The 17,185-nt window shown below is 38.9% G+C and overlaps 1 protein-coding gene across 1 annotated transcript in view; it reads right to left on the reverse strand.

Annotated features, from left to right (window-relative positions):
- UST (uronyl 2-sulfotransferase) overlaps window positions 1–17,185 on the reverse strand; it is a 324,841-nt gene that overhangs the window by 138,222 nt on the left and 169,434 nt on the right. The window contains exon 3 of the mRNA XM_017505760.2: window positions 309–464. Coding sequence (XP_017361249.1) covers window positions 309–464 — 156 coding nt within the window. The remainder of the gene's footprint in view (window positions 1–308; window positions 465–17,185) is intronic.

The raw sequence follows: 17,185 nt of genomic DNA on the forward strand, positions 1-17,185 counted from the left end.
ATTTACAGCTTGGTGGTGTGACTCTGAGTTGTATATATTGCTGACCTTAGCTAATTAGACAATGGCAGGTGACAAAGTCCTTTATCAGTCCTAAAGGAAGTATCCCTCCATGGAAATTCCCTGGTTTGCAGAGTTCTTGTGGAACCCTTAACTTAAACTTCCTTCCACATTCTAGCAAAAACACAGCATGAAATTGAAACTCTGGTATTCATTCATCAGGAGTCTGAAGGATGACCTGCAGGGCACCCACTAGTTACACAAATGAGCTGAAGCAAAATACAGTTTAACAATGGGCAATGTCAACTTACTTGTTCATTTTTAGTAAGCCTGGTTTTGTTGTGAATGTCTGATGTGACCAAATTAAATCCGTGCTTCTCCGACAAGATTCTCAGAAGCAAGACCACGGTACGGCTCCCACACTTGCCTACTCTGTTGTATACCACCTGGCTTGGGAAAGGTAGTACCTGGGAAAAAACCAAGAGAACAAGCATGAAATGTATGTATGGAAATACTTACAATTCTTCCCTCAATTTCAGAACAGTAAGTGTTTGATATAATAAATCTCGGTGAAAAGGGTCTGCAATCAGGTTAATAAAAAGTAGGTATATCAGTTCATCAGAAGTGATGGTGAATTTATCTTTATGGTATAATGACAGAAATGTTGGCCTTATTTCTCTGCACTGGTAAATTTCATGCAGTCTCTAAGCTTGATTATTAAACTTGTTTTGTTTCTCTTTAAAAACAAAATACATCAATATGTTCCTAAATGACAATATTTTTTGCAAGCTTATGCTTTATGAGAACAACTTAATCTATAGAGTGATCAAGAAAATACATGGTAATTTTCAAAACTGAGATACAATTCACATACTATAAAATGTACTTTTTGTAAATGCATACTTCAATAGCTTTTAGTATATTCACAGAGTTTGCAACCATCACAACTATCTAATTCCAGAACATGATTTCATTGGCCCCAAAAGAAACCCTATACCCATTTGCAGTCACCTTCCATTTCCACTATCGCCCCTGGACCCTGGAAACCAAGTGATCTACTTTCTGTCTCTGTGGTTTTGCCTATAGGATCTGGACATTTCCTATAAATGGAATCACACATTATGTGGTCTTTGGTATCTGGCTTCTTTTACTCAAAATAATGTCTTTCCAGGCTCCCCCACGTTGTAGTGTGAGACAATACTTCACTCTTTTATATAGTTTAATAATATGAATAGCACATTGTATAGATATACCATATTTTGTTTACACACTTGTCAGTTGATGAACAAGTGGATTGTTTCCATTTTTTTGGTCACTCTAAATAATGCTGTTATACATATTTGTGTATGAATTTTTGTGTGGACATGTTTTTGATTCTCTTGGATATATACCTAGGAGTGGAATTGCTGGATCATATGGTAACCATACATTTAATTTTTTTAAGAACTGCTAAACCATTTTCAATACAGCTGTACTATTTTATATTTCTACCAATAACATATGAGGGTTCCAATTTCCGCATATTCTTGCCAACACTTGTTACTGATATATATGTATTTTTTCTTTTTGGACAGGGTCTTGCTCTTCTGCCCAGGCTGGAGTGCAGTGGCATGATCCTGGGCTCACTGCAACCTCTGTCTCCCCAGCTCATGCAATCCTCCCATTTCAGCTTCCCAAGTAGCTGGGACTACAGGTACACACCACCACGACTGGCTAATTTTTGTAAATTTTTTTGGTAGAGACAGGGTTTTATCATGTTGCCCAAGCTGGTCTCAAACTCCTGAGCTCAAGCAATCTGCTGGCCTCAGCCTCCCAAAGTGCTGGAATTATAGGCATGAGCCATCATGCCTGACCTGTTACTGTCTTTTTGGTTGTTTATTATACCTATCCTTGTGGGTGTGAAGTGGTATCTCATTGTGATTTTGATTTGTATTTCCCTATAACTAATGATGTTGAGCATTTTTTCATGCACTTATTGGCCATTTGTATATTTTTTTTGGAGAAATGAAAAATCCATTATCCATTTAAAAATTGTCTTTTTATTATTGTATTTTAAGAGTTCTGTATATATATTCTGGATTTGCAAATACATAATCTGCAAGTTTTCTCCCATCCTGTAAGTTTTCTTTTCATGTTCTGAACGGTGTCCCTTGAAGCACAAAAGATTTTCATTTTGACTAAGTCCAATGTATCCAATTTTTCTTTGGTTGTTTTTGGTTTTGGTGTCATATTTAAAAAACTATTGCTTAATCTAAGAGCATAAAGATATACATTTATGTTTTCTCCTGGGACTTTTATAGTTTTAGTTCTAACATTTAGGTCTTTGATCAATTTTAAGTTACTTTTGTGTGTGGTGTGAGTTCGTGGTCTAACTTCATTCTTTTGCATGCAAATATCCAACTGTCACAGCACCATTTATTGAAAAGATTACTCTTTCTATTCTTTCCCCACTTAGCCGCTTAGTACCCTTGTCAAAAATTCACTAACCGTAAGTGTATTTGGGGTCATTATTACTTCCGGATTCTCAATTCTATTCCTTAATATATATGTTTATCCTTATGTCAATACCATACAGTCTTATTATAGCTTTGTTATAAGTTTTGAAATTGGGAAGGGTAAGTCCATATAATGTTGTTCTTCTTTTTCAAGATTGTTTTTGGCAACTCTGGGTCCTTTGCATTTTCATGTGAACTTTAGGGTCAGCTTGCTAATATCTGCCCAAAAATGTATTTAAGATTTTGATAAGGACTGCATTGAACCTGTAGATGAATTTGATGACTACAGCCACCTTAACAATATTGTCTTCCAATCCATGAACATGGGATGCCTGCCTACGTAGTTCTCCTTTAATTCATTTCTTTGATATTTCATTGTTTTCATTGTTCAAGCCTTATACTCCTGTTGCTGAGTTTATTTTTTTGATGACATTATAAATGGAATTCTCCTCTTAGTTTCATTTTGGACTGATTATTCGCTGGTAAAAATACAATTGATTTTTCTACATTGATCTTACATTCCACAATCTTGCTGAACTCATTTATTAACTCAAATTTTTTTGTGTGTGTGGGTTCTTTAGGATTTTCTATAAATAAGATCATGTCATCTACAATCGAGAAGTTTTACTTCTTCCTTTCCAATATGAATGCCTTTCCTTTCTTTTTCCTTTCTAATTGCCTAGTGGATAATGATTTTTATATAATATTATTTACTTTTTCTCTATCTTGATATACTACTTTTGATCTATTTTGATATACTATTATCTACTATTCATACTATTATCTACTTTATTATATACTTTTCATAGCTATTATGAAAAGCATCTATGATTAATCATTTACATCAGCAATAAAAATATTATTTCCATTTTGAATGTTCAGCATTGATTAATAACTGACAATAATCAAAAGATTCCTTCATTCAGCACATACTCATAACAAAAGGTCATTTTGAAAAGCTCAAAACTAAATAATAAAGTACAGTATAAAATTATAAATATACTGCAAATTTGGCTACAGTAGGCCAGCTGAATTTTTACCTTTGCAATTATAGGTTAATTTAATTTTCCTGACATATTTTTATGCAGAGTAGCATTAAATAAATTTGAAGCTTAAAGGCTAGTTGTCACTGGAATAAAATACAGTATCGATATCATTCACTTAACCAGTCACATGCCATTTTGGTGCAGTTTTTCCATTATGTATTTTTTTCTTATGGGTAAGACCTTGTTTCTTGAGGGCCAGCCTACTATGTGTCCCCACAGTGCCTAGAATGTGCTTTGTACATAAAGAGCCTTAGCAGACACTGAATGAGTCCTGACTGCTCTAAGGAATTTAATGCACTGCTTAACATTAATTAATACAATGATTCCCACTAAAATGTGAAACCAAGAGAGTCTTCAAATACAGCTGCTTTATTTGACCAAATGCTATTCAAAGTCATCAGGGAAAATAAAAAGATGGTCATTTTAATTGGTCATTTTTACTTATGGTTTCATCAGCAAGTACTTCAAAAGTCTGTTTGTTGGCAACTATTGCATAAGTCCAGATATTCAGAAAAATAAATTACATTCTTGGCCATAAGATTATGAACAGGAAGGCTGAATTAGGCTTCATGTTTAGTTTAATGATACAAATAGCATTTATAAGATAGACTTTCCATTACAACCAGGCTGGGGTATGAATTATGGGTATGATAGAGCTGCCAACATAAACTCAGAGTTTAATTCCTCCATAGAAACAAACTGTTCAACAATTGGGATAGATGCATCTTTTTCCTGCCTTATAGCACATTACTGAACAGCAAGGAAGAATTTGTTACATCTGAATTAATGATCTAGAAGATGTGAGTTACCACATAAGTAAGCACTTTATTACAAAAGTACAGGTACATCTTGGACAATTTAAGTGAGTAACTGAGGCACTTACCTAGAAAACTTAGGTGAAATCACTTAATTTCTCCTGAATTGTTTGGGTAATCAACACAGTAGTAGGCTTAGTATCTATCTTATTCTTTTCACTAATAACCAGCAATGTTACTTACCTTTAGGCTATTGATTAATTCATTTTTAAAACAATGTTAATTCTATTTTTTTTAATAGTTGTGGCATGCTCCCAACTAACGGCTTAAAATTTTGTTATTTAAAAAGAACACTAATATAAGAACAAAAAATCCTGTATCATTCCTGTAGCGGGATCTATGATAATAATTTAAGATAAAGGAGGGCTTAACATCCTCACTGGGACTGTATTTCTGTCATTTCTCTAAACACCAACACATGCCTACATGATATGAACCTAAAGGCAGGAAATGTGTTTTCACTAAAATTTCTGAAATCAGCCTTGTGTGTTTTAAAGACACCTTATGCTCTACCACAATCATAAACCCGTCTCAAATTTAGGGTGGGATTTTTAATCATTTTCTAAAAGAACAAGTTTCAATGCACTGAAACTTGTTGAATTAAGCAGCTAAATCAATGTGTTCATTTTGGATACAGTGTTAAAATGAACAACAAGAAGCGTGGTATGAGCCTGTAGTCCCAGCTACTCAGGAGGCTGAGACAGGAGAATCGCTTGAACTCAGGATGTGGAGGTTGTTGTGAGCTGAGATTGTGCCATTGCACTCCAGCCTGGGCAGCAGAGTGAGACTTCATCTCAAAAAAATAAAAATATAAATAAATAAAATAAAATAAAGAAATAAAATAAAATAGATTTGTTTCTGAAGTTCTGCTTTAAAAATGGTCATCACCTTTTATTTGAAATGTACTTTCTGGAAAGATGACAGAGAAAAAAAAAAAGGACTGATTTTTAAGGAAGGAAGGCTGACCCTGTCCTAGGTTCTGTGCCGTGTAAACCTTTTCATCCTTGATTAACAATACAGAATCAAACAGCATAACTGTCTTTTACTCTGGCTGTGCATTTCTCTAAGAGCATAAATTATCAAATGGCTTAATTATCATTAGTAGCATCCAAGTAACTCCTTTCTGTGCCCCCCATATTCCTTGTAGTCACAGATTCCTAGTATAATGGAGTTTGAGGTCCGAAAGCAATTTAGAATAATCCATCCATTCAATATTACCCCCCACAACTATCACCTTCTATGACCCCCCATCTCCAGCCCAATCTGTGTTTGATTTGGATAAAGTTTTCCTACACACTATGCAGATATTATAATTATTTTACATGAGTAAACTGGGGCCCAGAAATAGCATTTGGTATCTTCAAGGTCACAAAGCTAGTGACACAATCACAGAAGCCCAGCTCTTGGCTCTCCTGACTCCTAAGATGACAGTTCTTTTAAGATACAAATCAAATAGTGAAGAGAATTTTTAGTTTGACTTCCGTGACAGAGATACCATTTCCTTTTTAATGTCTTACATGTATCCAACCTCATTAAATATACTATTTTCAAGTCAGCGATCACAACCAGTACCACCAGCCATTACTCAGCCGTGACTCAAGTCCCCAGAAGGCTTAAGTGGAACTGACAGGAGAAGATTAGCCTCTCTATCCCTCCTAAGGACTCTTTCTAGAAAACTAATGGAAGCCCAGGGTGTCAACGCAGCTAATGGGAGAAGAAGGTGGCAGGATGTGTACTTTTCCCTCCCTCCCTTCCTTCCCCTGATACATCACAAGCAGTCAAAGTGGACAGCTGGCTCAAATATTGTCAACTGCTTTCACTGGGGGGAAAAAAAACAGGAAGCAGTAAGTTATAGTAAAATGTATACAGAATCCTAAATATATTTGGAATGTCTATCAAGACAAGCAAACGCCCTCAAAGGATAAACTCAATCACTGTGAAAAGACTTTTAAAGACTTCTTCGAATCAGTCTCAAAATCCTTGTTCTCCTTAACCAATATTTGCAATTGTCAGGCAGAGAACTCCATCCTCTATTTTAAAGTTCCTATTACCATTTGCACACAGAGTTTGAATGCTCACTCTTTCTTTAGATGCCCTATAAAGAAGTAGACATGAAACTTCTCAAGCACCCTCTCCCTCCCCCAAGTGATTCATTTTTGGCAACTGCGGTTATACGAATGTTATGTCTGTGATTTCTATTTTATGGCCAATTTGTAAAAGTGAAGGGGCCTCCAAAATATTTCATTCTATGAATTATATATTTTTATGCTGCCTGCCTTGTAAGTTCCCCAGAGCCTGACAGGCTTGTGTGGGGCATGCCAAATAAACAGAAATCTTTCCAAGTCCTGAGCAGGACAGTAACCACCACCAGATGACATCCACAAGTTCAATAGCTCAGCCCTGGTTTGAAATGGGGAGAAGAGAAGGAAGCCTTTCTAGGTAAAAAGCAAATGTGGTCTGGATCACGACTTTCATAATCTATGAGACCCAGAGTCTGTAGGGCCCTTCTGGGGATTGGTAATGTTGGAAGAATTAACATCAGTGCTGCCTTTAAGTCTTTACAAAATGATCCTTAATATAGTACAAGGTATGGTTCCCAAATAACTGCATATTCAAATTCCTCGTGGAATCTTAAAAAATGCAGATTTCTGGGCCCCACTTTAAGACTAGTTGAATCAGAAAGTCTAGGATGAGAGTCAGGAGTCTCTCTCTAAAAAGCTCACCAGGGCCCTCTGCCACCTCCACTAGCTTTGAGAAAGTGCTGTCACAGAGGACTCTCAGCTTTCTGTATTAAGTGGCTGAGTGGGTCTTTGAAGCCTTCTGAGGGATTAAGGCTGGGGCGAAGGTTGCCCGTGGGATCATGGCGGGGAGTTGAGGTGAAGGGCACTGTGGGGTCTTCCTGGGGTCTTACTGTGTGTTGATGGGCTCCACTCACATTTACCAGTCATAATTAACCTCAAAGTATGCTCACACTCTCCCCGACTGGTTAGAGAACAGGTGTGCTGGTTAACTGAATGCATAGATTAATGGAAATTTATACTAAATGCTGTTGAAGTGTTAGACCCTTAACACGAATATGATACTGCACGTGAACTGACTTTGCTTGATGAATAAAACTGCACTTGATGACTTTTCAGCACCTCCATTTCATGGTTAATCACACTAACACTCAAAAGAGTCACAGTCAGGGCTCTGCAAGGCCTGAATTCAGAGATAATTCTGTTCCTCACTGTCCATATGAGGAACAGAATTGTCCTCATATGGGGCAGCTTAAATCCACTCAGCTAATCTTCCTGTTAAATTCCTAGGAGACTGTGGTGCTAAGAGCCACTCACTTCACATCCTTGAGCCTCCATTTCCTCACCTATAAAAAGTGGAAAGTTAGGTTATAACCCAATAAACGATATTTTCTTCTGAAGCTATTAAATTATTAATTTCAATCTATATTGCTACCAGGATATAACCTGGAAAATGCCTTAAAAGTTAAAACTAGATTTTACCATGTTTCCTTGTGGAATATATTCATTAAAGAAACAGAAGGGCTAGGTGTGGTGGCTCACCCTGTAATCCCAGCACTTTAGGAGGCTGAGGTGGGTGGATCATGAGGTCAGGAGTTCAAGACCAGTCTGGCCAAGATGGTGAAACCACATCTCTACCAAAAATACAAAAAAAAAAAAAAATTAGCTGGGCACGATGGCAAGCGCATGTAATCCCAGCTTGGAAGGCTGAAGCAGGAGGATAGCTTGAACCTGGGAGGCAGAGGTTGCAGTGAGCCTAGATCATGCCACTGCACTCCAGCCTGGGCGACAGAGTGAGACTCCATCTCAAAAAAAAAAAAAAAAACAAAAAGAAAAACAACAACAACAACAACAACGTTCCAGTAATTTGTGCTGATGACATGGGTTCCAGCTCCATGGGCATTCTCAGTATTATTCTGGAAACCTTGGCTGTCCTATTCTTGTTTGGGCTTGTCACATAATAAATTTACCTTTATCTTCCTTTTATCTTTCTCTTCCTTTCCACAGTTTTAATCATTCCAAGCTTCCTGTTTGGAGATCATTGCCAGAGCCTCCCAGAACTCGGCAGTGATTCTCACTGGCCTTTGCCCATCAAACCATCTGAGCTCTTCTGCCACACACATCTGTTTTCTAATTGCTATCATCTCTCCTGCTCCCAGTCTCCACTCCTCCATTCTAGAGGAGGAAATACACAGAACCCATCTAAGAATTCTATTTCCCCTCACTGCAATCCTCCTGATCAGAAGGCTCTTTCTATCCACAACTCTATGACATCCTGCGTCCTCCTCATTATTCATTATTCCCATCTTCTCCAAGAGCCATGTCAAATCTGAATCTTTGGCTTTCTTCTCTTCCCCTGCTCTCACTTCAAACAATTCCATGTGTACTGCTACCTACAGAAAAATAAATGTAGCCATTGATCATTTACAAGTCCATCTGGGACTATCTGTTATGTGCATAGTGGATAATTAATAAAAAGAATCTACCTGTTACATACACAGTGGATAATTAATAAAGAGTATAGAGTAGACTATTGAGATGAAAATCCTATTACAGTAAGTGTTGTAGAACCAATGCTGTCGTATTTATTAAGAGTGCTCTTTCAGTTATCTCTTAAAACTATAAGAAAATCTACCAATTTTTTCTTAACATCATAATATTTTGAAACTCCTGATGTGCTATGTTTCATGAGAAAAAGTCTGTTGAAGTAGAAGATTCCCTGCACTGAAAGTCATGAAACTCTGGCATTGCCCTTGGCGTTATCACTCTAAGTAGTTGAGTGACTGGAGCAAATGATCCTGAACAACTTCTCTGAGCCAAAGTTTCCTCAAGAACAGAATAAGGGTACTGAACCTAATGATTCCCAAGGCTCCTCCCGTCCATGTGTCGTAATGTTAACTGAGGGCTTGGCAATGCTTATGGATAATCACAGGGTGACCTGAGTGGCATCCTGCGCTTCTAAATATCCATCCCATTCTGTATACCTAATGTCCTGCTATCTCCATAATGGACATCGTCACTACATTATTCCCAGGAACACAACACCCTGCATACTGTACCAGAATCTTCCCACAAAGAAGCAATCTTCACAAGGAGCCAGAAGTCATTTTCCGGATGTGATAGTTAAGCTACCAGAGTTGGATCCTTGAAGAGTGCTTCAGGAAAAAAATATAAGGCTTCCAGTTTGACTGGGAACTCAAATTTCAGGTGACACTGGTGAAATCTATCAATGCCATAGATCAAAAGATGAATATTTTCAAATTTCAAATTAACAAATGTGAAGAAAATATACATACGAGGACAAAGGGATTCACTTTTAATTCTGCAGTATGCTTTAAGCTTCTTTGGTCAGTGCACAAATCATGGGCAAAAAAAAAAAAGCCCATAAACTGGGTATCTCATTGCCACAGAATGTTTCTTTTTTTTTTTTTTTTAGACAAGGTCTTGCTCTGTTGCCCTGGCTGGAGTGCAGTGGCGCAATCTCGGCTCACTGCTACCTCTGCCTCCCATCCTCCAGTGATTCTCATTCATCAGCCTTCTGAGCAGCTGAGATTACAGGCACACATCACCACGTCCAGCTTATTTTTATAACAGACATGATTTCATCATGTTGGTCAGGCTGGTCTCAAACTCCTGGCCTCAAGTGATTCACCTGCCTCAGCCTCCCAAAGTGCTGGAATTACAGGCATGAGCCACTGTGCTCAGCCAAGAATGCTACAGTTTCTAAAATTCAAACCTCAGTTCAGTCCATAGGAATCCATGGAATATTTGTATGTTGGACAGAAAGAGAAATGAAATCTACATGACACACACATGAAATGTAAGCACAATGGGAGAGTGCAAGTTTGCGAGGCTAAACCATCCTGAAGGCGTATTTCAAAGAGTTCACCTAGGACTTGTCTTGCTTTTGCATATACATGATAGCCCCTCTGCACTTGTGCTTGGCGCTTCTATCCACTCTTCTAAGAGCCCTTTCATCTTCTCTAAGGCTTTTATGATCAAAATTAAATGGGGAAATCCATGTGGATGTGGCAGTCCTGTTTAACCTCATCTTCCTGTGAACATTTGTTGTGCATGTGTATATGCCCTGTCTGCTTTTGTTGTGTTCAAAGACATTATGAGTAATATTGTTGGAGTCACATCTGACTTCTAGCCATTTCTGACACTTTCTTACATGCTATCTATTCAGTGGTCCAAAAGTTCCTTATTAGACAAAACTCTGAGGATGAAAGTAGCAGGGTTCTTAAATTAGTTCTGGGTCTGCGGTTGTTCCATTTTTAGTATTAATCAATTTGATTGGCTTTTTACATTAACTTTTGGACTGGAGTAAGGAATTACAAAAATGCACTTGGATAGATAATCTCTCCATCAGACCCACACACTTAGTTTGACTATCCATCCAGATCTGTAACACATTTTTGTTTAATCACACAAATCTCCAAATGAAACATGCAGAGATACTTTCGTGTATATAGACTTCTAAGATTCAAGAGTCTGCTCTAAAGCTAAGTCTCATTTCTCTACATTTGCCCTATTTTGTTTTAGTTAATAATTTATACTCTGAGCCCAATCTGAAAACTCATTTGTTGTTATACAGATAGAGGAGAAGTGTTGGTTATTGATTGCAGGTTTCATAATTTATAGCAGATATTGTTGGCATGGGCCAACCACTCGATTTAGAATGGTTTTCCCTGGATGTTAGTGGGGAAAGAGTCCGTTATTCTCATTGCAAACCTCAGAAGAAAAGACTGCCCTTATTGTAAATAGCATAAAGGCTGGGGAAACAGCCACGCTTGGCCGCCAATACTTCTCTCTCATGAAAGCACTGTGCAAAGATTTTTAAGACCAAAGCTTGGATATACTGTTCACTGTGAATCACATCATTATTTTCCATTTGAAATGTCTGAATCAAATGTTAGTTTCTTGAGTGTGAATTTTCGTGAGAAACTTATTCTTAGACTCAAGATCATTGTTTAAACCTGTTAGCTGAGTTTCAGGCTTATATAACATAACCCATAATTTAAAATAAGGCAGACTGGTATAGTAATGGGCCCTGACCAGTCCCACCTCTTCCTCTCTCTGTACCGTGTGACCTCCTTCCACATGGCCCTCTGGACTGGCCACATGTCTTGCTTTGACCATTAACACATTAGTAAGTGCAATGCAAACAGACGCTTGAAAACAGCCTGCCGTGGGGGCTTCACTTCTCTTTCCCCTAGGAGCCTTTTCACCACTATATGAACTTAGGTTAGCTTGCAGGAAGATAGAAGGTGGCATGGAATATTGAAAATTCTATGACTAAATTCAGCAAGTAATTATTGAGCGCTTCCTGAGTGCTGGTCATTTGGTTAGGCATAGAAACCGGTTGACTATTGTAATTATTTGATTGTCTGTCTCACTAGACTTTAAATTCCATGACCGCAGGGGTCACATCTGCTTTTCCTGACTATTGTATCTTCAGTGTTCAGCTCAATGACTGGCACATAGTAGACACTCAATAAATAACTGTTGAATAAGTGAATACAGCAAAGGTTACAACAAGTCTCTTGCCCTGTAAGAACTCACAATCTAACAAGGGAATCAAACACTGACACGACATAGCTTGTGCCAATACCATGTGGTAGGTACCTCAATAGAGATATACATGCAGGGGAATGAGAACAGAAGAGTTGATTAACTTGACCTTGGGAACTCAGGGAAGGGGTCACAGAGCACATGGCATTTGAACTGAGCCTTAGTAGCTCTAGAAATTGTATGGCCTCAAAGGGATAGCCATTTCCCCTTTGCAAAGTACACCTACCCAATTCTTGTTGATTTGCATTAAAAAGAAACTTTCTAGCCTCCCTCCCATGTTTAATTTGGCTATGTGGAATTGGCTTCCTGGCCTTTTTCACATTGCGTGTGTGTCTGTGTGTTGCAACACACCATACAAAATTCGTCAACTCTCTGACCTAGTGTTGCCCTCATACATACTGAGCACAGCAACATAGCAGGACAATTGAGGAGTTGGAGCTCAAGAACAACTGGGTTAAACATGGCTGAGGAACTTCTCTGCTTTATGTTACATCTCCATACATCAATAAGAGGATGCTTGTGTCTGCAGGTAACCAAAAACCCAATGCAACTCAAACAATAAAGATAATACATTCTCCTATAAATAAATAAATAGCAAAATATATTCTCTTACAAAAGTCCTTAGGTATGGAGGTTTTAGGCCTCGTTCCATATTTTCATTCTATCTTGCTCTGCCATCCTGGAATGTCAGCACTGTCCTCAGACTAGCTTTCCTTATGCTTCATGACGGCTGCTGCAGTTCCAGCCATCCCATGCAGAATTACAAAATCCAGGGCAAGAAGAGACTTCTGGGTGCTTCCTTTAAGATTTGGAAATCCTACCTAGAAGGCCCTGAGAAAATTTCTCACATCTGTTGGTTTGGTCTAAGCTACCAGTGCGCATCTCAACTAGCCACGAGCAGAGAAAATAAGACAACCATGCTAGGCTTAGATTAATCAGGACCCACTCATGAGCTGGGGATGGAACTGTCTTCCTTTTAGAGCAAAACTTGAACAAGTCAGATTTCTGCTAAAGAGGAGGCAGCTGTGGGAGTATGGATTTGGGGTAAGTAACCAATAGGGTCTGCTGTACCCCACCACTCAAAGGCCCTGTTGTTATAGATTCTTCTAACACCTGTTCATGAAAATCTCCATTCCTCATCTACAGAAAGGGAGTAAGAGTGGCAAACACCAAGGACATTCTCAACATGTGCCAAGGGTCATGGCTGCCTTCTATCCCCACAGCTGCTCCCTGCCTTAGGCATAGATTTGCTGATAGCTGGAGAAGAGGTGAGATGAAATATATTCCTTTCTACATAAAATGACATTGCCTCCCACACACTGAAATGAGATGGAGAATTAGCAACAAGGTGAACTTGAGCTGGGAGATTAACTCCACAGAAGAATCCAGAAATCATAAGGTATTTTTAGCTAGAGATGGCAATAAGACATTTAAATTGCTCTCAGATGAAATTATGTCTTAACTGCCTACATGTTGGGGGCTTTTCACAAGTACACCTTTTTTATAAATGAATTAATTTTGAACAAATGTGGCATGGAATCTAGACCCAATCTACCAGCATAGATCTGATCATGGAATATCCTTTTCCATAGTATCTATCGGCTGGTTTTTGCTTTCATTTGTTACTTGGTCCTGGGTAAGCAGATTTTTCAGAAATCTCCACCAGGATGGATGAGGGATCCCATCTCCTATAGGGAAGTGTTATCACAGTCAGGCTCTCAAACAGTGCAAAATAAAAGCAATCATTATTCAAAAAATATTTTAATAAAATAGATACAGACGTTTTCCATCTCTTGGGAGTTTGCTATCTGATAGAAAGAAGAAAAGAGAATGACAGCTTGCAGAGCAATGATTGTCTCTATAACTAGACTCATTGGATGGATGTAAAACTTCTGATTTCCCCTATAATGGTTGAGGAGTTGGACCTGACTAAGCAATAAGAAAATCCATATCAGCAGAGTTTAATTAAAGACACAAATGAAGGAAACAGGAGTTTAAAATAAGGGCAAGAGCCCCAGGTGTTAAGAGTCTATTGCTGATCTCAGACTGTAGCTGCCCTGGAGCAATGGACGAAAAAAGAAAAATCCTAGTGATGGGTTGAGCACTCACTTGGGCCAGAGTGTGTGGACAGTGGGCAAGGCCACTGTCCGACCTTCGTCATTATCGTGCAGCAGCTCATCCTCCACCAGTGACACAAATACCTCCCCTCCAGGCCTTCACCAGGAACTGTACCATGGAGAGCTGCTATGTCTATCAAAAGGCTGGCTGAAGGACATCGTAAGTACAGAAGATTGTTTGAGGACACAGAGTCCATCCATTTCTCTGTACATTTTGAACTTTCCGTCTTGGTCCAAGTTAAAACATCAAAAAGCTGTCTATTGAAGCATAACTTCTCGGCCCCATCGAGAGCTGCTTTGACTGAGTGACATTTTGGCATCATATCCTTGGTGGCTGTGAAGGGACACCATAAAATAGAGCATCCCACAATCCAGTTCTGTTTTGGAATGGGGATGTCACTGAGCAAGTTGTCTTCTTTCTCATTTTTTTTTTCTCATCCCAGGGCTCTTAACTGGTTGGTGACTTTCATGCAATATCTCACTTAATTTGTAAAATGACCTCTCAACCATGAGTACTAGTGATCCCATATTAAAGAAGAAAAGGGTGGGAATTAGGGGGATTAAATAACTTGTTCAAGGTCTCTTCGAGAGCTGGTACTCAAGCCAAAACTCATGCTCTCTGATCCACCTACTGTATGAAAAAGGACTATATTTCTTCTTCTCACAGAAAATGAGAACCACATAACCACTTATGGCCCCATTTTTCCTTGGCTTCCAGAAAATCCAAAATAAAGTTTTTTCAACTACAGCAATTAGTGTATGATGGTTCATCTAATTCTTTTTCACCAATTATGCTAACGTGATGAACTCACTAGCCTGTCAGGCTATGAGAAGGCCAAGACTTCAAAGTATTACTATGATATTTTCCCTCCCTCCCACTGGTCCTCCGCCTCTTCTTTCCCTACCCTTTCTCTCCCTAACTCTCTCTTTGTCTTGTTCTCTCTCTTTGCAACTGTACTTAGTCCAGTACATAACAGGGATGTAAGCACAACTGAATGACGGGTGAATTCTTACCATGCTCCAGCAATAATGTCTTCAGAGAAGATTTTAAATTCAGAAGGTAAATATATCCTATTACTGTATTGCTAATTGCTTTCTTTCATCCCTACAGAGTCCTGACCTTCAATATGGAAAAACATTTTTTTTTTTTTTTTTTTGAGACAGAGTCTTGCTCTGTCCCTAGGCTGGAGTGCAGTGGCACGATCTCGGCTCACTGCAACCTCCACCTCCCAGGTTCAAGTGATTCCCCTGCCTCAGCCTCCCAAACAGCTGGGACTACAGGCGCCCACCACCACGCCCATCTAATTTTTTGTGTTTTAGTAGAGATGGGGTTTTACCATGTTGGCCAGGATGGTCTCGTTCTTCTGACCTCATGATCTGCCTGCCTTGGCCTCCCAAAATGCTAGGATTACAGGTGTAAGCCACTGTGCTCAGCCTGAAAAAAACATTTTTTTTCAAATCTATTATCAACTATATAGAATATTTTGAAATGACAGCCTTTTATAGCAGATTCTTTTAGTTGCTTACCTAAAATCTACTTTTCCTCTTTCTAAAGGAACCATGACTTCATTCTAGGTAACAATATGCCTAGATAAAAGTGTTCACCTTCTTAGACTCACTTGAAGTTGGGAGTGATAGAGTGATCAAGTTCTGTCCATTCATTCAACAAATGAATGAGCTATAAATGGACACTGCTGAGTTGGCCTCTTGGGCAATCTTTTAATGATAGACAGATTCCTCTGGCATCCATTGACTTTCTATTCTTTTCTATTCTGTTCTCTGCCTTGACTTTCCATTCTTTTCTCCTTCCTGGGACACAGGCACCATTCCCAGAGTTGCAGAAGCAATCCTGTGACCATGAGGCAACATGCATCAGAGCCATGCTATAGGTCGAGATCTCCAAGCTAATGAGGACAGAGAAAGAAGAAAGGAGTGGCTCACGCCTGTTATCCCAGCAATTTGGGAGGCCAAGGTGGGCAGATCATGAGGTCAGGAGTTCAGGAACAGCCTGACCAACATGGGGAAACCCCATCTCTACTAAAAATATAAGAAAGTTAGCCAGGCGTGGTGGTGCATGCCTGTAATCCCAGTTACTTGGGAGGTTGAGGCAGAAGAATCGCTTGAACATAGGAGGCGGAGGTTGCGGTGCCAGCCTGGGCAACAAGAGCAAACCTCCATCTCAAAAAAAGGGAACGGGAGGGGAGGGGAAAGAGAAGGGGAAGGGGAAGGGGTAGACCCCAATGATATCACAGTGCCACCACACTGGACCTGGACTGTTTAATGCATGAAATAAACAGGGCTCTCCACTTATTTTGGGTTACTCCTGTCAGGTTTTCTTTTAGCCCAATGCATTTCTGATACAGGCTTTTCTCTTTCTAATTTTTTGGTAATTTTATTCATTATTTAAAATGGCCACAGGTATTACCATCCTGTGAGAAAATCAACTGCACTCATGGTGAAAAGAGCTCTAGGTCTCAAATCATTCCTTTTGATCCTGTAGTACACTGACATTGTAGCAACAGCACTATTAGCTTCAAAATTCTGCATCGATGATCAAAATATGTCAGGGGAAAGGAGCTCATAAAGTGTGCTGCTTTCTTTCTTCAGTTACTTTAAAAGTCTGTCATTAAACATTTTTGGGGGTAGTTTATAAAATATTTATGGTTGGAAGCCAAAGGTAGCTGGAAAAGAAATGTTTGTTATAAATATATCTCTCTACTCACAAGCTGTCAAAGTAACTCACTGTAGTTTTTGTAATCTGCTGGGCCATGGTAAAGGCTCCCTTCTGTGAATGTATGTGGTCTACTTAAAACAACAATAACAACCACAGTAATTTCCTCAGAAGTACAGCTAAAGAATCCTTCAGCCCCTGTGTAATTTTAGTGTAAGTGCATTAAAAACTCCACACATCTTACACTTGGAAATTACGTGGTCAATAAACAACTTTTGACCAAGTTGTGTGAGTTGCTCTCAAGGTCAAATTATGTTCTTCAAATCATCATGGGTAATGACAAAGGGACACTTGCATCCAAAGGCGGAAATGCAATTTTATTTTTCAGGAACTTATAAACAATTCCTTTGACGATTCAAGATAAGTAATATTTAGTAAGCTTTGACATTAAA

This window comes from Cebus imitator, unplaced genomic scaffold (assembly GCF_001604975.1).
Source record: "Cebus imitator isolate Cc_AM_T3 unplaced genomic scaffold, Cebus_imitator-1.0 Scaffold341, whole genome shotgun sequence".
In the NCBI taxonomy this organism is placed as follows: domain Eukaryota; kingdom Metazoa; phylum Chordata; class Mammalia; order Primates; family Cebidae; genus Cebus; species Cebus imitator.